This window comes from Ostrea edulis, chromosome 10, assembly GCF_947568905.1.
Source record: "Ostrea edulis chromosome 10, xbOstEdul1.1, whole genome shotgun sequence".
Taxonomy (NCBI): domain Eukaryota; kingdom Metazoa; phylum Mollusca; class Bivalvia; order Ostreida; family Ostreidae; genus Ostrea; species Ostrea edulis.
Genome location: NC_079173.1, coordinates 16,754,802 through 16,778,020, shown reverse-complemented (window position 1 = coordinate 16,778,020; position 23,219 = coordinate 16,754,802). Strand labels below are relative to the sequence as shown.

The window sequence follows — 23,219 nt, the reverse complement described above, 5'->3', positions numbered from 1 at the left end:
AGACATTTGAACAATATACTTACTATATGAATTTGGTATCGATTTTTTCACTCATAAGAAAGTTATTGGGATTTCAAAATCGTCCAATCAGAATTAAGCTCACGTGCATGCGCGTGCAGGGAAGTGATTTTGAGACTATTAATAAATTGAGAGGCCCAAAACATACCTGCAACCTAATTTTCAAACCTATTCATTGCAATCTCAAAATGTTATAGACGAATACTTCAATTTAGACGTCAAAAATTACAATGCAAGCGCATTCACGCGCACACGATTTTGATAATGGAAAATTTGTTGACACCATTTCATAGACATTCATATCATAGATCCTCAGGGTAAATTTGAATTCGTTTCCGTTTTTAATTCAATAGTTATGACCATTTTAGTACCCGAAAAATGAAAGAAAGGATATGCACGTGCATACACGGGCACGTGAGTATGACTCAGCATCAATGTTGATGTCATTCAATAGACATTTGATAGATATACTTACAGTATAAATTTCATATTGTTTCCATCATTTATGAGAAAGTTATGGCGATTTCAAAATCGTCCAATCAGAATTTAGCACACGTGCATGCACGTGCCGGATGGTAATTATGACTGTACACTTTTGTTAAGAATATCAAGATACATGTACAAGACAAGTTTGAAAAGATTTTGACAAAAAACAAAAAAGTTATGGTCATTGAAAGAATTTAACGTTCAAATGTCAATGCGCGTGCGTGCGCATGCGCGTTTTAAATTTTTTAAACATAGATTTGTAGATATTTATAATGTTTACCTATCCTGTAAATATCATCAAATTGTCTTCATTTACATATAAGTTATAAATGGTTTTGTATTGTCCAATCAAATTAAAGCACACATGCATGCACGTGCAGAATTGAAATTTTGACGATGTGAAACGGTTAAGGGTCTCAAGTTATACCTGCAATATAAATATCAAACGATTTCATTGAAAAATAAAAAAGTTAGACGCATTCCAAAGTTTGTAAACAAAAAATCCAATGCACGTGCATGCACGTGCATGCATTTTCAGACAAAATGACGTTCGTTCCGCACATCTACAAAGAGTATTCTATCATCCTAAAAAGGTTTCGTCTTCATCCCTTCAGTAGTTTCTGAGAACACTCGTGGACAAAAAAGGGTGACAAGAATAAAGAAAGAATAATAATAATAATAATAAGAAGAAACAGAGTAAAACCAATATGTTCCCAAACTTTGTTTGGGGAACATAATAATAATAAGAAACAGAGTAAAAACAATATGTTCCCAAACTTTGTTTGGGGAACATAATAAGAAACAGAGTAAAAACAATATGTTCCCAAACTTTGTTTGGGGAACATAATAATAACTAGATGCGATCTCGTTGCGAGCAACGAGTGGGTCTTCCGTCCAATTTTAGATGTGATGAGATAAGAATTTGACCGAGATTTTCGTTCATAAATAATGATACAAATATATTGTCTAGACGTACAATTTAGCTTCGGTAATGTTTTACAAATATTGATCATTTAAGTGCTATAAATTAAAGAATCTCTGCCGCTCTCGGCCACTAATTAAAGGGGTCAGCCTTTTTTTCGACAAAAAAGTTAATAGTGTTATTTACTGCGATACAAATTCGAGACTGATCAGGCGAGTCATGTCGCCCGGAGGGCTATTTTTTAAAATATCATTCTAGATATATCTCGCAAAACTGAACAAATTTTGTTCTACATGTCCCATTAAAATTTTCTTGAAAAAAAAGTTATTGATTGCGACATTTATCAGACTGTTAAGGCGAGTCATATGGCCCGTGGGCCTTTTTCTTGATATCGTTTGAAAAATCTTGCAAAACTGAGCAACTTTTGTTCTACATGTCTTATCAAAAGTTTTTCGAGAAAAAAGTTATTGATTGTGACACTAATCAAACTGTTCAGGCGAGCCATGAGGCCCGTTCGCTTTTTCATGATGTTGTTCGAAAGATCTTGCAAAACTGAACAACTTCTGTTCTAGATGTCTTATTAAAAGTTTCTTGACCAAAATGTTATAGATTGCAACAATAAACCAACTGTTCAGGTGAGCCATGAGACCTGCAGGCCTATTTCTTAACATCGTTAGTTAACCCTTGCGAAACTGAACAACTTTTGTTCTACATGTCTTGTCAAAAGTTTCTCGAGAAAAAAGTTATTAATGTTATTAATTGTGGTACAAATTCGACTGCTCAGGCGAGCCATGACGCCCTGAGGCCTATTGTTTTATATCATTAGATAGATCTTGCAAAACTGAACAACTTTTATTCTACATGTATTATCAAAACTTTCGTGAGAAAAAAGTTAATCATTGTAACAGAAATTCAATGGTTCAGGCGAGCCATGAGGCCTATGGGCCCATTTCTTGACATGACACGAAAGATCTCAATAAACTGTATAACTTTTGTTATATATGTCTAAGCAAAATATTTACGAGTAAAAAGTTATGATTTAAAACGTGGAAAAAAATGGGACACTTTTTAAAACTCCATTTTCGACCCCTACCGAGCTTCCATACTAGGCACTTCCGGAATTTTTTAAAACCAATGTGTACAACTACAACATGTCGTCTAACATCACTGAAAATTTCAGCACTCTAGCTTTTATCGTTTTCGAGATTTTGGCCGGACAAAATGGTCATCTGAAAATCGATAAAAGGGGAATAACTTCCAACCGGAAGTGAATTTTCAAAAATCCAAGAAAAGATATAAACTTCAGAAAGCAATGCATCAACCCTAAAACTTTGAAGTATATCGATCCAGCCATCTCTGAGAAATCCTCTGCACAAAATCGGTAAGGAAAGAAAAAAAGAATAAAAATAATAATAATAAGAAGAAGAAGAAAAGTGAAAAATCAACAATAGAATAATAGAAGGTTCTTCCGCTGAAGACGGAAGACCCTAATAATAATAAGAAACAGAGTAAAAACAATATGTTCCCAAACTTTGTTTGGGGAACATAATAATAATAAGAAACAGAGTAAAAACAATATGTTCCCAAACTTTGTTTGGGGAACATAAATATATACATAAAATACACACACGATATCATTGGGGAAAAATAAACATATACATCATATCTATATATCACTTATTTGAGTAATAATGCTGCAAATATGCTGATTTAAAAGATGTAATAGAACCAAAGCTTCTGAAGACTCGGGCAACTGATTCCATAAAATTGTGGAGGATACCTTAAAAGACCGTTTATAATATTCAGTTCGAACTTTCGGTAAATATAAAATGCCATTATCGTTACTTGTTGTTCTGGAACTAACTTGGCTGACAAAACTAAAAACGTTCATATATTCTGGTGTCATGTTATTAAGAACCTTAAAAGCAAGCACTAGTTTTCTACATGCAAGGTGAAGATAACGAACAGTGATCAATCTCATATCTCCTACAAGCAATACAAAATAGATAGTTGGGCAAACACAGACCCCTGGACACACCAGACAAAATGATCATGAACAGGCATCCATTTAAGAACACTAAAAATATCAGCTGTAGAAGTCAAAGTTACCGGTACTTTTACCTTCAATATAATCCTGTCTGCCCTTTTCTGTAATTAAAAAAGTATATCAATAAAAACCCTGTTTTTGGCTGAGCACCAAACTGCAACAATAATTAAAATGAGGAAATATAACAGTGTTATAAATTTTCAATAATGCTGCATTTGACATAAAAGTTTGCAGACTACGTAAAATGCCTATTTTTTGTGAAAGTTTCTTGCATAAAGAATCAATGTGTACAGACCAGGTTAGACATTCATCTATTTGTACACCAAGAAGTTTGACCGTTTTAACAGTATCTAAAACAATATATCCTACTTTGAAGCACATTTTTCTACATTTGGAGAGTTTTTGTGCAGTGCCAATCAATCAATGTCACAATGACACAGAGGGTGTGGTAGGTATATGGTTTGAACATATTTTATTGCATATATATAAAAATACAACAGGTTTGAACACAAGTTCTTACAACTTACGAGGCTCTCACCTTAGATTAATTAATAACAATTGTCATTATACATATTTATAGACAAAATAAATGCATGTACTTATAGCATAAAGTGAATTACTATCATGAGAATCTGCCTGAATTAAGTATAAATTTGTGAACAGCATTAAAACTTTTGCTGTTAGTTTCATACCCCAAATTGTCACTGCCCCAAAGTAAAATCCGTGTATCAATAATAGATAATTCTTGTATTTGAAAAAGTTCGTTAAACATAACATTTCTTAATACTGAAAATTTTTTATAAACAAAGAGAAAATGATATGCATCTTCTCTCATACCACAATAACAGTTAGGAGAATTGACAATGTTTTTTCGGTGTAAATCATAGTTCAGCAAACAGTTATGTCTTAATTTAGTATGAATTATATTTACCATTCTTTTGCCAAGAAGAAAATGTTTCTTAAAGGCACTAATGAAATATTGACATCATTAGAAATGTTTCGGCGGAACTGACAGATAGATGTTGTTTTCTTTGCTTCATTTACTAAAGAATTCCATTTGCGAATGACATCTGGAAAAAATGATTTATTATATATTCCTTGCTTAGTTCTAGGAGGTATATAGTCATATTCATGACGAGTATTGTAGCGCGATGTATCCTTTCGAAAATTGTCATTGATATCGCCTAAATATTGTGGTACAAGACTGAAGTGAATTTTATACATTATCATTAATTGTGTGATTTCCTGTCTTTTACATAATGGTTCCCAACCCGTTTCTAAATATAATGATTCTTTGGATGCAAGAATTGACAGTCCTGTTACAATTGAATGTATAAAACAACGAGAATTCATGATCTTATTTAAGTCAGCAAGTTAATCATCTTGTGTTTGATTCACCAATCAAGGGCCCTCGGGGGGCACGTACATGTTAACAGGCAATTAATTATAATAATGAAAATAAATAACAATCATTTAGAAGTACTACTGGTAATACTGACAGAGTTCACACTTCTGCACTGCACATATCTATAATTATATATGAAATACTGATTACAGACAAGATTTAAATTAACAACATGATAAATAAAATAACCCAACTGCTTCACACATCAGTTTCTGGGATAGCAGATAATGATACTGTTGTGTGAATAAAAAATTGCAATTGTAGTCAAATCGGTATAACTATATTTCAGTAAGAACAGTATGCAAGTATAAAACACATGTACATGTAGGATCAATTGTAGAAGTGTTAAAGAAGACGTGAATTGTTTACTTGATTACAGGGGGCACCAAGGGACAGTGCCTGTTAACAGTCTGGTAGTAAATCTATTGTACCAGACTGTTGGTCTTGTACTCCCAGTAACCAAGACAGCTTACAAGTGTAAAGCAAAGGAAATGTGTACAAAGCAAAGACATGTACTTGTAGTATCACATTCCACTGTTCAAAATCATCTTACTGAATACAGCATGTAAGTATATTACATATGTACACGCAGGATCCAGTTCTGAACGTTTTATGTCTAAAGCAGGAAGATTAGAATACTTATATAAAAGAGAACAATAGCATTATATGAGAGAATAAAAACACAATATGTTGACCTGATTACAGGGAGCACCAAGGGACAATGCCTGTTAACAATCTGGTAATAAATTTATTGTACCAGACTGTTGATCTTGTACTCCCAGTAACCAAGACAGCTTACAAGTGTAAAGTGAAGGAAATGTGTACAAAGCAAAGACATGTACTTGTAGTATCACATTCCACTGTTCAAAATCATCTTACTGAATACAGCATGCAAGTATATTACACATGTACACGTAGGATCCAGTTATTCTGAATGTTTTATGTCTAAAGCAGGAAGGTTAGAATACTTATATAAAAGAGAATAGCGTTACATGAGAGAATAAAATCACGATATGTTGACCTGATTACAGGGAGCACCAAGGGGCAGTGCCTGTTAACAATCTGGTAGTAAATTGTTGTACCAGACTGTTGGTCTTGTACTCCCAGTAGCCAAGACAACCTACAGGTGTAGAATATGATGAAGAAAGAAAATGTGCATAATGCAATGAAATGTAACATTTGTAGTATTATATCCCACTGTTTAAAATCATCTTACTAATTTGGATGAGGATATTTTCATCTTCATTGGTCATTAGCCAGATAAGCTTTTGATCACTGTCCAACTTTACAAAATTCTTACATGATTTGTCAATCATTTGGAATAAAATAACCCTTTCTTCTGAAAAATGACTACATGAGAATAAAAAATGCAAGTAACAGAGACTTTGTGACCGCAGCAATCCAATCCTAAATAGGAAGGACTTCTAACAGTTTATTTTTTAAACTAAATACTTGTATCTTAACATTTAGATTAATAATGAGATGATATTTTAATTCAATTCAAGCATAAATTGTCTGTTAGTCTTTTACCTATTTCATATCTGTTAATTTCTCATACTATGGGTTGTAAACTTCACCCTAGTTTTCATTGGTTCTGTTTCAATCTTTCTTTCCCGCTGTATCTATTTGGGTTTAACACTAATTCGCAGGATGTCAGTAAATGTACGAACTTTCAAATAAACCCATCCCATATCCTTTATATACACCGGACTTGTTCGCTTAAAAATTTAATGTGATAAATAAATAAATACATGTACATGTATTATACAAGGTGTAGAACTTAATCACGAATAAAAGCAAATTCGATTTAAGAAGGCTATGTTTGGGGGAAATTGTTTTAAAAATTATTTTATCTTTTACTATGTTGTTATTCTTCATTGGATATAAAATTTGAAAATTAAATTCTTTGTCAGTATGATTTTTTTTCTTTACTGATATTTTTTATGGCAAGTTAATTTTAAAATACATATGCATTGGTATGAAGTATATGAAACGGTGGATTCTGTGGATGACTTCCCGCTCTCTTTGTAATTTCTGCTTCCCTTATTCATGATAAACCTTTTATTTTGCAAAATGCTGACTTCCTCATAATATTATTGCATACACGATTTTCCGTTCCGTTCCGTCTTCCGTTTCATTTTCCGTTCCGAATTTTAGCAACACCCCGCTAAAGAACCCTCACTGCTCAATGGCCGTAAGCGCCGAGCATAGGCCTAAATTTGAAGCCCTTCACCGATCTTGGTGACGTCTCCATATGAGTGAAAAATTCTCGAGTGAGACGTTAAGCAAGATACAATCAATCATACAATCGGCACTTACTGCCTTTGAGTAGGGGGATCTTAATTGATCGTGCCACACCTCCTCGGTTTTCCGGGCTCATCCGAAGGACCGCCCGATTTATTCGCTCCTTACGACAAGCAAGGGATACTGAGTACCTATTTTAACCCGAATCCCCACAGAATTAGATTCGCAGAAAAATAGCTCATGTTACATGTATTTATTAAAATCGTGATTGAATATACGTAACTTCCGTAATTTGATTTACGGAAATAATCAAATGATAATGACGGCTTTAAACATTAACAATTACAGGAATCATTTTATACTTTAATTAAGCCCACAGTTAATCATGGTCGTCTATCTAAAACCAAAGTATGGCCTGTTCAACAACCTTACCAAAACAGTACACTGACATAAACCTATCATACGCTTAAAGTATTTACATCATTTTTTAACAGATGATCTAAATTTTACTACGCTTAGTGCCTGAACTCAGAATATCCGATACATGTAGTGCGCTTATTTACTGAAATTAAAGCAGAAAACAGGATATTCATTAAAGACTAAACTATAAACTAAATATTAAAATCGCGACGAAATTGGAGACGGAATATTACTTCGGAGATTCCGGATTAAGTATGGGAAATTGACGACGGAAAAGCTGAAGTCATTCCGTTTGTTATAAAGCTCAGCTGAGTTGCTAGTTTGCTATTAACATCTATCTTTAATAAATATCTAGGTATTATTTTTATAATTCTGAGTCTAAACAGGCATCCCAACATGGTGGCAAATAAAAATATGTTTTAATTAGAATGTGAGCACTTCTGAATCAAAGAAAATAGAAATATTCCGAAGGAACAGGATGACGTTAACCAATTTTCAGTAACATGCAATTTTAAAACATTGAAAGGTATAAGGAAACAATTGGGAGAATCGAAATTATCTGTAGACTGAGTGCAGCTTGCATGTTATTCAATTATATAGACAGGCCGTATTTTTCTTATGTAATCCTTGGCTCTGTACAGCTTTTCAAAAGCATCAGTCTTGCCATATAGAAGAATATAACAATAAAAATGGAATGATAATGAAACAAATTTTACAGTTTGCATGCAAAATAAAATTATGTTAATCATGGAGTTATAGAAATATTTTTAATAGTTTCTATTAAAAACGAAGATTTAATTTCATTAATTGCAATTTTCTTTTCTTCTTTTTCTCTATTTTGATATAAGATTGAAAATCCTATAATTTGATTTAGCCGTAAGTAAATTAGAACACCAGGGTATCATGCCTCTTGCGTTGCACAGCATTTCAACCACAGAAATAAATAAAACACTGATATCCCCAAAAAAAGTTAATGATTCAAATTCATTGATTTATTTTCAAAATATAAGGTTTAAACCTTTCCTTCTCAAGAGGAGATAATCACAAGAGGAGATAATCAAGAGAAAGTAAAGAAGCATCTGGTCATCAACTAAACCTGTGTTAACCATTCTTCCACTTTCCTACGTGTGTGTAACCTGACTTAGACCTAATTGAAAAGTTAGGTGTTTTTTTTATCAGCAAAAATTTAACGATATCTTTCAGGATATACCTATTGACATAAAGAAGACACTTTAAAGGGACTGGTTCACGATTTTTTATAAAAATATATTTCAATTTTGATGGTAAACATTAATAATATATCTCATTCAATATTGACAGCCAAAAATTTAACCTTCTGAATGCAAGAATAAAAGCAATATTTTAGCCTTAAATCTGTGTTATGTAAACAATTAAAGACTCGAGTCTTTTTATGTATACAAACAAACAAGTGAAATATTGATTTTTTAGTATAAAGCATCTTGATTTTACATAGTCACAAACTTTAACTTTAGATGGACACATTTACACCAAAAATGCCTGAAATGTGAAAGATATAATAAACTTAGATCGATATCCATTACTTTTGAAAATTTCGTAAATAATAATATACCGCAAATAATAAAATCTCTAAAATGAGCTTCTGTGATAATGTATAACTTTAATTTTTATGTGAAGTCTTTTAAACACATTAGACAGTAGATTTTGATCATAAAAAGTAAAAAAGAAAATTTTGGGGGGAAATCGTGAATCAGTCCCTTTACTTTCCCCGGTCGACGGTCGATTGAAACATAAATGTTTTCTTTATCTAATCTTTTACATAGAAATGTAAGACCACGCCCTGTCATTTCTCTTGCTGTCCTCATCCAAGCGTGGAGCTTGGACCTGGTGATGATCAGGCAGTTATCTGTAAATTGTGAAGACTCCCATAGCAACAATCGAAACAAAAGAGATGGAACCCCCACAGCCGTCTCTCTTAATTCTATCAGTATTACCGAATAAAAAATTATTCCATCCAAAATATCTAATATCCAAAGTAACTGATTCGACATTGTTCGAAAATATCAAGCAACGCGTAGTTTTGAAACATATGAGGAATATATATCAAAATCAGCAAAATTCAAATTGAACAATAACTAGCACCATACAATGTACTTATAACAGGTATACGTACGTGGGCGATCTTTATGTCTATGGAATTTGCAACATCAGCGGATAATTCATAAACATTTGAAGGTACAAGATGTATGTAAATCTTGACTCAAAACCTTGAGAAATATGTTTGTTGAAGGAAGTATTCTTTCATCTGGTAAAACTGAAATAGAATGTATGACAGGACCTGCGATATATATATATATATATATATACAAGATATATAAATATCTATTCAAATTCATTCAACTGTGAACGAGTCTGCTCTCCTTTTTTTAATACTTCCCGGTTCAATTCAAGGCTTTAGTTTTATAGGTGCCGTAGATAGGCGGCTCTCCGTTAATGGACATCCTTGATGTAGTGTGCTTGTTGGTTTTTAATTGTTTGGCTGTTACAAGAACAGGTATGTTATTTCATTCTAACGAAATGTTTTCATTTCTTTACTTACAATCAATTAAATCCCGATAAGGAAATTACCCTGAACAAGTACATGTAAGGGGTTTTCCCAAATACAGCTTTCAATATTAGTTTGTTGTTTAGTTATTTCAAACTCATATTAAGGTTTATTTATAATGATTCATTTATGCCAGATTTACAAAGGAAAACAATCAGAAAAAGAGTTAAAACCGCCGTGGTAAATGAACGCATTTAAAAGTACATGGAAATGTCTTGAGAGGCCCTTGTGCCACCTTAAAGGGTATTTCAAATAAATAACTATACATGTACTTGTTCATATACATGTAACGTGAATATTGATTTTCAGTTAATTTACAGAAATATTTAGAAATATCTTCAATAGTTACATAATTGTTATATGCCCCCCCACCCCCATGTTTACAAACCTTACAACCTGTGTGTGTCACACTTCGATGTCAGGAAATATGAGATATAACGTTACACTTTACATATTATTTTTACATCATTGTTTTCTAATTATTACAAGAATACAATAAAATATAATTTCAAACTCAATCTTATTGGCAATTGACACTTTAATGGCACTGCGTTTGTTTCAACCACTTATGGATCATGTGGATGGTAGTTGTGCATTTTGGGTCCAATTGAAATTTTGGCTTCACTTAAAATACGACGGACTCCCTGTCCCCACAGGTCCCCTCTCCACTTCTCCTTGGTGTCTTTTGTAACTAATTGTTGAAGGGATCTATAAAATCAATTTGCACATTTTCAGATTTACATATTGTTATCTTACATTGTACATGTACCTCAACATAGTGTGCATACGTATGCATCACTACTACACTGTACAGTTTTGTACTACAACCATGATACACTGTACATATGCATATACATGTACTCATATAGATACAGTGTACTTTTACTCTACTCATTAATCCATATACTCAATACCAATACTTCTGTATGTACTTTACTTATTACACAATATACATACTGATGATAATTGACAGTGTCTACTTTTACATTGTTACTAATAATCGTCACTTTACTTATATACTCATGAGAGTTTTACACATACTCTGTACCTAAAAACTATACACAGTACTTGCAAAATTAACAACATGCGACCTTGAACCAACTTTACACAACAAAGTCAACAATGAACTGCAAGTGAAAAAATTTGGAAGTTTTTAAAAATAAACTGAAATGAAATTAATATCAATAATGAAGTAGATAAGCTTACCTCAGAAGCGCTAAAGTGGAATCTGTCTGAAGCAATATAACAAATTGAATATCTTATAATATTAAAAACTGCCAGCTACTTGGCGTCTGTTACCTGTGCCTGCTACGCCCAAACTGACCAAAGCAAACACCGTAAACCAGCTCGAATACTGTGATAAAAAACAGAACTTGCTTAGTCCTGATTTATACGTATGGGTGAAATTTTAGGATAAAATTGTCTATTTACCTGAACACAGATTTGGTTATAAATAAACGGAAAGCAGTGTGGACTTTAAATGTGACAATGTGCTCATACAATTATGCAATATTAATCCAATACGTGTAGCATGATTTCTCGATAGATGTATTTTCAATAAGGTTTTTAGTCTGATATATGTACAGATGACTACATGAAGGATGTATTGATTGGTAGGAAGCCGGAATTCCCGGAGGATATTGACGTGTCCTGTGGGTGACTGTCGTACCAGTAAAAAGAATATCAAATGAGACGTACACGACAACTAAACAAAAAACTTACACGATTAAAAGATTTACTACAAATATGAATTTATTATAAATTAAAACCATAAATAGTGCTATACTAACACATGTCAATCCAGGTCATGTATCTAAGGAAATCTGTATCGCTGTATTTCAGGATAATGTTACACCGTTTTGAAGCATTTAGTATGAAGCTGCATTCCACAAGCAGAGTAAAGTGATACATATAACCACTTCTTAAAAAATAATGAATAAGTTGCCAAAAAGCTAAATAATCAAATTAACAAACATGGTGTCAAATAGTTTCACATTGTATATCTGCACATGCTATTAATAACGACATTATACATGTATGTATTATGTGTCATCTGCATATGTTGTTTATATATCCTAACTGATTGATATGCAAGAGCTTGTTCTGTGTATGATAAGTTTTTTAATCAAGGCAGGCTACTGGCAAACAAGTTGATATTACAGGGGTTCCAACAGTCTTGTTTAAAGTCAGTATTTTGCAAATTGTATGGTCGTTAAAATAATGATCTAGTTGCCAATACAGCCTACCTTTGGATCAAATGTTGTCTGACATGTTGCATACCCATTGTTAGGCCGTTCTTGGAACACTGATTTCTACTATTGATAACTCCGTTTACCTGATCAAGATATGGGGATCATGGCGGGTGTGACCGGTCGACAAGGGATGTTTACTCCACCTACTGACCGCACCTGGTATATCCAGGGGTCCGTGTCTACCCAACCAGTTGAGTGAGATAAACACCATATGCACGTGGTAATTGAATATTGCTACATAAATATGGGAAGTTGACGATGGAGAAGCTTAAATTAATCACACTAAAATGTCTAGTATTTAATTAATATTGAGAAACGGTCGTGTAAATTGTTGAAAAGTCATGCATTTTCATGCTGTGAATTTGAGAAAAGTGGTACTAAACGTTCTTTAGAACGTTATAGAATCCACATTTGATTAACACCATTTCTGGCATGTAGTCGCACAGTAAGTTTGAAGTTTCTCCTTCACAGCTGTTAATATTTTCGTTAGGAGCAAAGATAGGGGCTTGGTAGAGCATTTACTGGATCCAGCGAAGTATCTTTGTTTGTAAGGGTTTTTATGTAGTTTAGGAATCCAGTATAGGTACGGTGACTCATATCATACTTAATATATTCATATGTGTATTTCTTATGATTTCATCACTGTATAATTTTACAAAGTTGTTGCTTTTTTATGTACATAGGTTGAAAATTGTATTACAGTTCATGTTTTTTGAGACATACATGCATAATGTAAATATCGACACAATATGGAGTACTTAAAATGTATGCCACTGAATATATATGTGAAACTCTGAAAATGTCTTGTTATTACCTATGTTTGCATGTTGATTTCATTCATTGACATTTTTCGTTCAACGGAAAAGGATTCCATTTAGCACTGCCGTAAGATTTTCCTCTGTCTGAAATGAAACTGCAAAAGTTTAATACTACAACACATACTGTTTGAGAGTTTTATACATGTATACAGGGTTAAATGCTATAGACTAAAGTACATAGAAATTCCTGCTAGAATTGTCTGTTACGAAAACTGTCAAAGAAAATTCTAGAACATCAAAGTAAATGGTGCAAGGCTGAGATGGTTCCGTGTTTAGATGTTTAATATCCATTTCTTGCTAAAAAGCGGCACGATTCTAGTAGACTGTTTAGTATTACATGTAGATCAACAATCAAACCCTTGTGTAGTGTTATACATTTTCATTTCTTTTAACAAGGCGCATGCGTGATTTACTTCTAAAAGTCATGTAATGACGTCATACGGAAGCGTATGTTATGATAGAAACTGTTCTTAAGAAAACAAGTAGTAACAACCCAATTACTTGTAGAAGGTTAGTAGCTCCCTCCCTTTGTTTATGACAGATTTTAAAGATTGTGCATTTTACATGCATATATGGAATATGACCTGCCTTAACATTCCCGCGCAGTTAAAAAACCACGTTGCAGGTAAAGGGGAAACTTGTCTGTCGGTGGAGATTCAAGTTTGTCCAAACCATAGGCTTCAGGGGCAGGGTTGATCAACAATATATGGGATTAAAGTTTTACATGGGAATATAATAGGAACACTCTTTTTAAAAAATCTTTTTCTCAAGAACAGCAGGGTCATTAGTTCTACATGCATTAATCTGTAGCTCAAGTGAGTCTTTCTTATTATTTGTTATACAGCGTCCGTCCGTAAACTTTACATGTTTTCAATTTCTGCAGAATCACAGTTCATACTTGCCATAAAGCATCCCAGTGTAAAAGGAATTCAAAATTATTCAATTGAAGGGTCACTCTCGTTTCAAAGTGAAGATAATCAAGAAACAGTGAAAATTTGGTAGCATCTTTTAAATATATTCTCAAGAACCACCGAACCAAAACAGACAAAAATGTTCGTGAAAGCTTTCTTAAGGAGTGAAAATTTAAAGTGTTCAAATCATGGACCCAGGAGTAGGACCGGGTAACAATAGGGGATCGAAGTTTTACATGGCGATTCTAAGAAAAATCCTTTAAAGTTCCCCAAGTAAAACACAGGCATGGATAGTTATGTTCTTATTCAAGCTTTCTCTGATGTGTAGATTTATGTGGTGTTTTTTTTTTTTTCAAATTATGGCCCCTGGGGCAGTTTTTTTTTTTTTTATCAATAGTGATATACAGGAAAGAAAACATTAAGTGCCATCATTTGTTATACATAAACAGATAGTGCAGATTGAAGGTTGTTGGTTTTTTTTTCAAATCATGACCCAAGATGTAGGATGTGACTACTAAAGGAGATAACAGTTTTACATGGGGATATCAAGGATAATGTTTTAAAATTGTATTCTCAAGAATAATGCCATGATTAGTTAGTATTAATGTGGAAGCATCATCAGGTAGTGGAGATTTAAATTTGTTCAACCATGACCCAGTGGTAGAGTGGGGCCACAATAGGGGAACAGAGTTTTATATCGGAATTTACAGGGAAAATCTTTAAACATTTTCTCCAAAATACCAACATTGCCATGATTAGTCATATCAATATGCCACCATTCTCAGATTTCAGTTTATCTAAATCATGGCCCTGGGAGATTGGGTGGGTTAGAGTTGGGTATAGAATTTTTATAAGGAAATGTGTGAGGATTTTAAAAAAAAGACTCTTCTCAAGACTAGTAGGGTCATGAGTTGTCATCATTAATACGCAAACATCTTCATGCAATGCATATTAAATTTTCTACAAATCATGGGCCGGTGACAGGGAAGAATGGGGCCTTAGTTTATAGCTTTACATTGGAATACATTATAATGTTTGAATTTTTTTTTTATCAAAAACCACTAATTAGATAAAATACTAGTAATATACATCTTTATTCACTGATTTTGACCATGGATTACTCCGTTTACCTGATCAAGATATAGGGTTCACGGCGGGTGTTACCAGTCGACAGGGAATGCTTACTCCTCCTAGTCACTTGATCCGACCTCTGGTATATCCAGGGGTCCGTGTTTACCAAACTCTTATCTTTTATTCCTTATCTTCACTGTTTCATGCAAGCATTCCAATGCAGTGCATATTCATATCTGACTAGTGGAAACTTAAATAGGGAATCTTTTTTTCTTCTTCATGAAAAGTTTTTTTCAAGAGTGGTAGTGCCACACTAGATCATATCTATGCAAATAAAACTCACTTCTTTCTATGAACCCTGGGGTGATGTTGGGGCTAAAATCAGGGATAACATCTTACATAATATATGAAAACAAAGGAGAAAATCTTTAAAATCTTTTGAAAATTACTTTTCCAGAATAGTGAGGTCATGTTACAATGTTGTGTGGGTTCAATTTCAGATAAGTCACAACCCCATGGGGCAATGCTTCGGTCATAACATAGGGCTAAAATTTGTCAAGTAGTTAAAGAGGAGAATGGTCTTTTGCTAATCTTCTGAAGAAGAACCGCAGCGTCAAGAGTGATTCAGGTGAACCCTGTAGCCCATGGGTAATGTTTTTGTGAGTTTTGATAATAGGAATGCTATTATTATGCCATACAAGTGACATCCTGTGATTCATATTTTAAAAAGTTACCCTTCTTCATGAATCTTCGCAGTCGGATCCTTGATAGTGAATGTATTAGATGATGTTGCTTTAATGGTGAAAGTTCGAATTTAGATTTGCGAAGAATGATTTTTAGGATTTAGTTTAAGTAGAATGCATGTGTTAATCATGGTTTTATTAGTTGTTCTTTTTTTTCTCGTTTCAGGTTCTCAGTCTCTCTATTTTTGTAATACAAATGGCATCGGTAAGTTATCTGAAAGTTACAGACTGTTGTGCTATAAATAACTTTCAGTAAGCATTATCCTCCTTCTCCATTTTACTTAGCCATCGAATATTAGCTTTTGAATGTTTAGTAATTACGTGTGTTAATCATCAAATGATACATTAAAGAGATATCAAAGCTGGTGATTTTTCTCACTCCGTACCGTCTTATTCCTTTCTAATATAATTTAAAAAGATATATGAATGAAAATTTCAACTTTTAATAGACTGCATGTTTGTCACGGCGGGTGTGACCGGTCAACAGGGGATGTTTACTCCTCCTAGGCACCTGATCCCACCTCTGGTGTGTCCAGGGGTCCGTGTTTGCCCAACTATTTTGTATTGCTTGTAGGAGTTATGAGATTGATCACTGTTCGTTATCTTCACCCTGCATTAGGAGCCGAACTATATAGCGGATGGAATATTTGTCCAAGAAACAAAAATTCAGGGATATAATTAGAATGTGTACACTGACGATCTTATTTAGATTAAGATTGAATGTAATTCCTTTGTGCATAATCGTCTTTCTTCCGAAATCGTAATTGTATTTCATAAGAGCACATTTGTATTCCTATTATTATACCCCCGCAACAAGTTGTGGGGGGTATACTGGAATCGGGTTGTCCGTCTGTCTGTCCGTCCGTCCGTCCGTCCGTCTGTAGACGCAATGGTTTCCGGGCTCTAAAGCATTATCCTTTCCACCTACCGTCACCATATCATATATATGGACTACCCATGGGATGAAGATGTTCCCTATCGATTTTGGGGTCAAACGGTCAAAGGTCAAGTGCACTGGACATCGAAGTAGCAATATGGTTTACGGGCTCTAAAGCGTTATCCTTTCCACCTACCGTCACCATATCATACATATGGACTACCCATGGGATGAAGATGTTCCCTATCGATTTTGGGGTCAAAAGGTCAAAGGTCATGCGCACTGGACATCGAAGTAGCAATATGGTTTCCAGGCTCTAAAGCGTTATCCTTTGCACCTACAGTCACCATATCATACATATGGACTATCTATGGGATGAAGATGTTCCCTATCGATTTTGGGGTCAAAAGATCAAAGGTCGAGCGCAGTGAACATCGAATTAGCAATATGGTTTCCGGGCTCTAAAGCGTTATCCTTTCCACCAACAGTCACCATATCGTACATATGGACTACCCATGGGATGAAGATGTTCCCTATCGATTTTGGGGTCAAAAGGTCAAAGGTCAAGCGCACTGGACATCGAAGTAGCAATATGGTTTCCGGGCTCTAAAGCATTATCCTTTCCACCTACCGTCACCATATGATACATATGGACTACCCATGGGATGAAGATGTTCCCTATCGATTTTGGGGTCAAAAGGTCAAAGGTCACGCGCACTGGACATCAAAGTAGCAATATGGTTCGGTTTGTCATGCCATTTGTTTTTTACACTCAGAAAAGAGGTAGTTTATACCTATTACCAACACCCTTTGGGAGATTGGGGTAAGCGGGGGTTTTTCTTAGTGAGCATTGCTCACAGTACCTCTTGTTTTCATCATAGTTTCGCAACATTTATTCTATCAACGAGTTTGTAAAAGGCCTTGAAAATAATAGAGAAATGCATGTAATGGTATGAAGCATTTGCAATGTATTTCTATTTTATCCAAAAGCGCTGTCGAATATTTGTTATAAACATGAAAGGTGAAGATAACGAACAGTGATCAATCTCATACCTCCTATAAGCAATACAAAATAGAGAGTTGGGCAAACACGGATATATCTTGCGAAATAACGCATACCCTCACACTTTAAAACAAAGCCTTGTAATATCATATTATTATATATATCATCATTCTTTGATATCTTCAAATCATCATTATTATACCTCCCCCTCCCCAAATCAAGTGTAGGGAATTCTACTGAAATCACCATGCCAGTCTGTATATATGATTTGTCCAGAATATATCTTTAACACACATGAACATATTTGATTAAAACTATATAGTTTATATGAATAATGAAGGTGTGTACCTGTTATTTTGATTCATGTTTTTTTCTCTCTAAATATTAGAGGAAGACATTAATATTTTTTTACCATTTTGAGAAGATTTGTCATTGCCCGTAGTAAATCTTCTTCAATGAGCACAAATATTCTCTTTCTCGCCATCCAATGTGCCCTACGGAGTATTAACCCCGTTACGGCAGTTCTAGTTCCTTTTAGCCCTTACTGTGTTTTTACTTGGCAATATCATATAGCAATGTCATTCAAATGTTTTTTTTAGATCCTTGTGAAGTTGCCAACTCCCGGGAGCCTTTTGAACCGGAGGCGCGGTTTGTGAATTGTGACTACAGCACATATTCGTCTCTCTGTGACCGCTACATCACTCCTGGTTGGTACAGATATAAATCAAACATGCTGGACCGGTGTCCTAGTCTTCTGAACTGCGGTGCTCTATATCCAAATTGGTTAAATGGTAAAATACATATTTTGTTTTGTTTTTCGTGCTTAAATACAAATATCAAACTATATACGATCTTCTAATACCTACGAAAATAACTATAATTTTGTTGTCTTTTTATGTTCATTATAAGAGTGATATTGAATTACCCTTCAATGCAGTATTTTAATTCTGAATAATGAACCCGAGTATATCTATATGATTACAATCTTTATATTTTTAAATACATTGATATTTTTTAATCGAGGCAGGCTACTGACAAACACCTTGATGTGCAGTGGTTCCAACAGTCGCGTTTAAAATCAGCATTTCGCAACTTCTATGATAGTTATAATGATCTAGTTTGCCAATACAACCTATCATTGGGTCAAATGCTGTCTGATGTGTTTCATACCGATTGTTAGGTCGTTCTTGACACACTGATTTTGACTATAGATAACTCTGTTTACCTGATCAAGATATAGGGTTCACGGCGGGTGTGACCGGTCGACAGGGGATACATACTCCTCCTAGGCACCTGATCCCACCTCTGGTGTGTCCAGGGATCTGTGTTTACCCAACTATTTATTTTGTATTGTTTATAGGAGTTATGAGATTGATCTCTGTTCGTTATCTTCACCTTTCCTTCATAGGTAGTCACCCAGCATCAGTGAACACAGAAGTAGTCAGAACTGCCTGCAAAGTTGGATTTAGTAGCTGTTGTGCCAGTCAAGTTACAATCAAGATTCGCCACTGTGGACTATACATGGCGTATTGTCTTCCAGCCCTTGATTCTTGTTCACAGCGATATTGCTTCGGTAAGTCTGAAGGTTATGTTATCATAATATAAGATATCAATAAACCCAATGACATGGTACTATACTTAAATGTACTTTAGTAAAGAAATAAAAAGGCCTTCCTTTATAACAAAAATGACAAAGTTGATTTATTAAGGTGAAACGGGAGAGTGCAATGCTACCAGTGAAAGCGTGTCATCAACAACCTTTGTACAATCGACTACTTCGTCACAATTCACAAAAACATCAACACAAAGGACAACATTACCGCAATTTTCAGTCAGTCAATCGACAAGAAATACTGACCAATCAACAACCTCGACACAACCCACCAGCAGTACAGACAAGTCAACAACCTCAAAACAACCCACAACCATTACATATAAATCAACAACCTCAACACAATCCACCATCAGAATAGGAGGTCAATCAATTACATCCACGCAATTTTCAATAAGCGCAAGTGCTCCTGGTAAATGGACAAGCAGTGCTGCTCAAACTTCAAATGTCCCAACAACTACTTCGTCGTTGAATGAACAGTGCATCCACGGTATGTCTAAATCACACATTTATTAAAAACCCTAAAATAGCCCCTTCTTATATAGAAGCTAATATATCTACATTCTTTGTCTATTACAGTTTTTCGCGGATTTTCTTTTTTTTTTTGTAGATCCATGTGATCCAAGATACATTGAAAATATTCCAAATCTCGTTAATCGTAGTAACGAATGTATTTATGACTCAACACTGAGGCCCTGTGATCTAGAGATAAAATCTGTCTGGTACACAGGGTTTCACTTGCTCAATAAATGTCCTGATTTTCTAAGATGTGGAGCCGTGTATCCTGTCTGGATGAATGGTAAGAATTCAGATTTACATTTATCGAAATTTTGAGAGGAACCCGCCATATGGTGGATGCCTATTAGTAATCACTTTGTCCGTCTGTCAGAATTTTTCTATAGTACAATTATTCTTGGGAAGATTTCCATAACTTCCATATATAATATCTGGACTAGGCAGAGGAAGATCCCTTTTGATTTTCAGATTCCTCAGCTTTGTAAGACTTAAATTGTTGTAGTACTGATAAGATAATTGCACTTTCTATGGCTCTCAATAACTTGATATTACATGAGAAAATTTTCATAGAATTTAAAGGAATGCTGGGATAACAAAGAGGAAGTCCCCTTTCGATTTTCAGAATCATCGATTTTGTCGTTACAAAGTGTTGGAACTTAGCATTTTTTTAAAAAAAATATTCATCGAGTGTTGTTAGTTTTCTAATGTGTTTTATATCAATACACATAATCAACAACTGCATTTGACAGGAAATCGTTAATTTTATTAAGAATTTTTGATATATTACAATTGGATTTAAAACTCAGCTAAATTAATAGCAAAAAATTAAGAACGGTTTTTAAGGAGGATTTCGTCTTCAAATCCTGATTCATCATTCTTATATTTTTATACATGTGTATAGGCTCAGAACCGACAGTAAAGGACGGTATCGTTACTCGTCAAGCATGTAAAGTTGCTCCAAATGAGTGTTGTGCAGAGAAATTTGAAATTAAAGTTGTCAACTGCAGTCTATTTACGGCTTACTGCTTAACACCGCTCAGACGATGTGAGGAGAGATACTGTTTCGGTAAGCGAGTTTGCTGTTGTGTTTATGATCTATTGCATTATCTGCTCTGTTACATGTAGTTTGATCTGATGGATTTTTCGATTTAGAAACTTTGATATGACACTTGCATGAAAAAGATATTTGTCACCTGCTTGGTAAAACTTTCACATAGGGACCCTCAATACAATCTGTCCACATCATGTAAGGGTTCGTGTCATTGAGGGACGTTAAGGCCATGGAAGAGATACCTTCCCTGAAAGTCATTGAAAACTTATCAATCTCAATCATAGTCCTTCTGAACTTCGTATGATAAAAGATGAAGATAACGAACAGTGGTCAATCTGATAATCCCTATAAAGAATACAAACGAAAGAGTTGGACAAACACGGAACCCTGGACATACTAGAGGTAGAATCAGGTGCCTAGGAGGAATAAGCATCCCCTGTAGACCGGTCACACCCGCCTTCAGCTTTATGTCTTAATCAGAAAACGGAGTAATCCGTAGTCAATATCAGTGTGGCTAGAACGACCCAACAATCAGCATAAAACACGCCAGACAGCATTGTCCCATTGATAGTTTACATGGTCAAACTATATCATTATAACGACCATAACATTTGCGAAATGCTTACTTTAAACGAGACAGTTGAAACCCCTGTAACTTTAACATGCCTGCCTCGATTTAAAATTTGATCATATATAGAACAAGCTCTTGCGTATCGAATTTGTTGAGCGATATAAACACCATTTCTTGGTGATAATGGAATATTACTACATAAGTATGGGAAGTTGACGATGGAGAAGCTGAAATCGTCCCATTTGTCATGAAGTTGAGTTGCTAGTTTGCCAATAATATCTATTTTCAGTAAAATATGTCAAAGTACGAAGCAGATGTGGATAACTCTGTGGTAATTTTTCATCTCGAGTTCACAGGGATATATCGAATCAACATATGAATGAAAATAATTACTTTTAATAGACAGAACGTCGTCGATGTATCTAAATGTTGAGCTGAACGCCACTGCAAGCTATTTATTTCTTTTCATGTTGAAGCTTTTGAATAAACTCTGCTTCATCAGAATATAAAAACAGGAAAACTAACAAAGTAACACAATTCGTGCCCATGGGAATTCCAACAGACTGTTAGAGGACATGATCACCAAACACTGGGAAGATATTGTCAATGAGGAACTCCAGCAAATTTTTATTTCAACTTCAAAGTACTTGTGCGTGCAATCACGGTGGTGATTAACACATTAATGTTTAGGATAACTGATCACTAGATTTGATTATTTCCATTTTCCATTTTTGTTGAAGAAGCAACTGTCAATGATGTCAAAAAGGCTAGTTTTAAATTTCTGGTGCGGAATGGTCGTGTAAGGTGTTGAAATGTCATACGTTTTGATGTTGTTGATTTGACAAAGTCTTACTGGTTTCAAATTTACTAAAATTTCTTTAGAATGTTTTAAATCCACGTTTGATTTACACCACTTCTGGCATATGTTGTGTTTCATACCAATTGTTAGACCGTTGTTTACACTCTGATTTTGAAGACGTATTACTACGTTTACAGGATATAGGGCTCACGCTGGGTATTCTTAATTAACAGGGGATACTTAGTCCTCTTAGACACCTTATCCCACTTCTGGTATTTCAAGGGATCCATAATTAACCTAACATCAATTTTGTATTTTTTATGATATTTATAAGATTGATCATTGACCGTTATCTTCATTTATGCCAGCACTAAGTGATTTAAGTTTAACCCTTGAAACATCGTTTTCAGATACAAAGACATGTTCCACTAAACCGAAGAAACAGGAAACTTCTGTCGACGGTATATTGAAGACAAACAACACACGTGATCATATTGTGGTTTGATAGTACGACACACAGATAGACAACCAACATACGTGATCATATTGTGGTTTGATAGTACGACACACAGATAGACAAACAACACACGTGATCATATTGTGGTTTGATAGTACGACACACAGATAGACAAACAACACACGTGATCATATTGTGGTTTGATAGTACGACACACAGATAGACAAACAACACACGTGATCATATTGTGGTTTGATAGTACGACACACAGATAGACACACAACACACGTGATCATATTGTGGTTTGATAGTACGACACACAGATAGACAAACAACACACGTGATCATATTGTGGTTTGATAGTACGACACACAGATAGACAAACAACACACGTGATCATATTGTGGTTTGA

The 23,219-nt window shown here is 34.5% G+C and overlaps 2 protein-coding genes and 1 long non-coding RNA gene across 6 annotated transcripts in view; 1 reads left to right on the top strand and 2 right to left on the bottom strand.

Moving 5' to 3' along the window:
• LOC125665174 (protein white-like) overlaps positions 1-9,801 on the bottom strand; it is a 52,931-nt gene extending 43,130 nt beyond the window's left edge. Inside the window, exons 1-2 of the mRNA XM_048897789.2 lie at positions 9,695-9,801; positions 3,548-3,574 (exon numbers count right to left, since the gene is read on the bottom strand). The gene's annotated coding sequence lies outside the window, so the exon portion shown is untranslated. The remainder of the gene's footprint in view (positions 1-3,547; positions 3,575-9,694) is intronic.
• Positions 1-23,219, top strand: part of LOC125665173 (mucin-2-like) — a 61,547-nt gene that overhangs the window by 6,895 nt on the left and 31,433 nt on the right. Inside the window, exons 1-3 of one of the 4 annotated variants that reach the window (XM_048897786.2) lie at positions 9,918-10,075; positions 16,088-16,126; positions 18,401-18,592. In XM_048897786.2, coding sequence (XP_048753743.2) covers positions 10,015-10,075; positions 16,088-16,126; positions 18,401-18,592 — 292 coding nt within the window. In that variant the 5' untranslated portion in view covers positions 9,918-10,014. Of the gene's footprint in view, positions 1-9,917; positions 10,076-15,678; positions 15,838-16,087; positions 16,127-18,400; positions 18,593-23,219 lie in introns of those variants that run through there. The other 3 variants (XM_056152113.1, XM_056152112.1, XM_056152111.1) reach the window with 3 other exon arrangements.
• Positions 10,574-11,567, bottom strand: LOC130051012 (uncharacterized). The gene is made up of 2 exons (XR_008799384.1): positions 11,333-11,567; positions 10,574-10,834 (listed from the first exon to the last, which is right to left on the bottom strand). It is a non-coding gene; the product is annotated as an uncharacterized LOC130051012 (long non-coding RNA).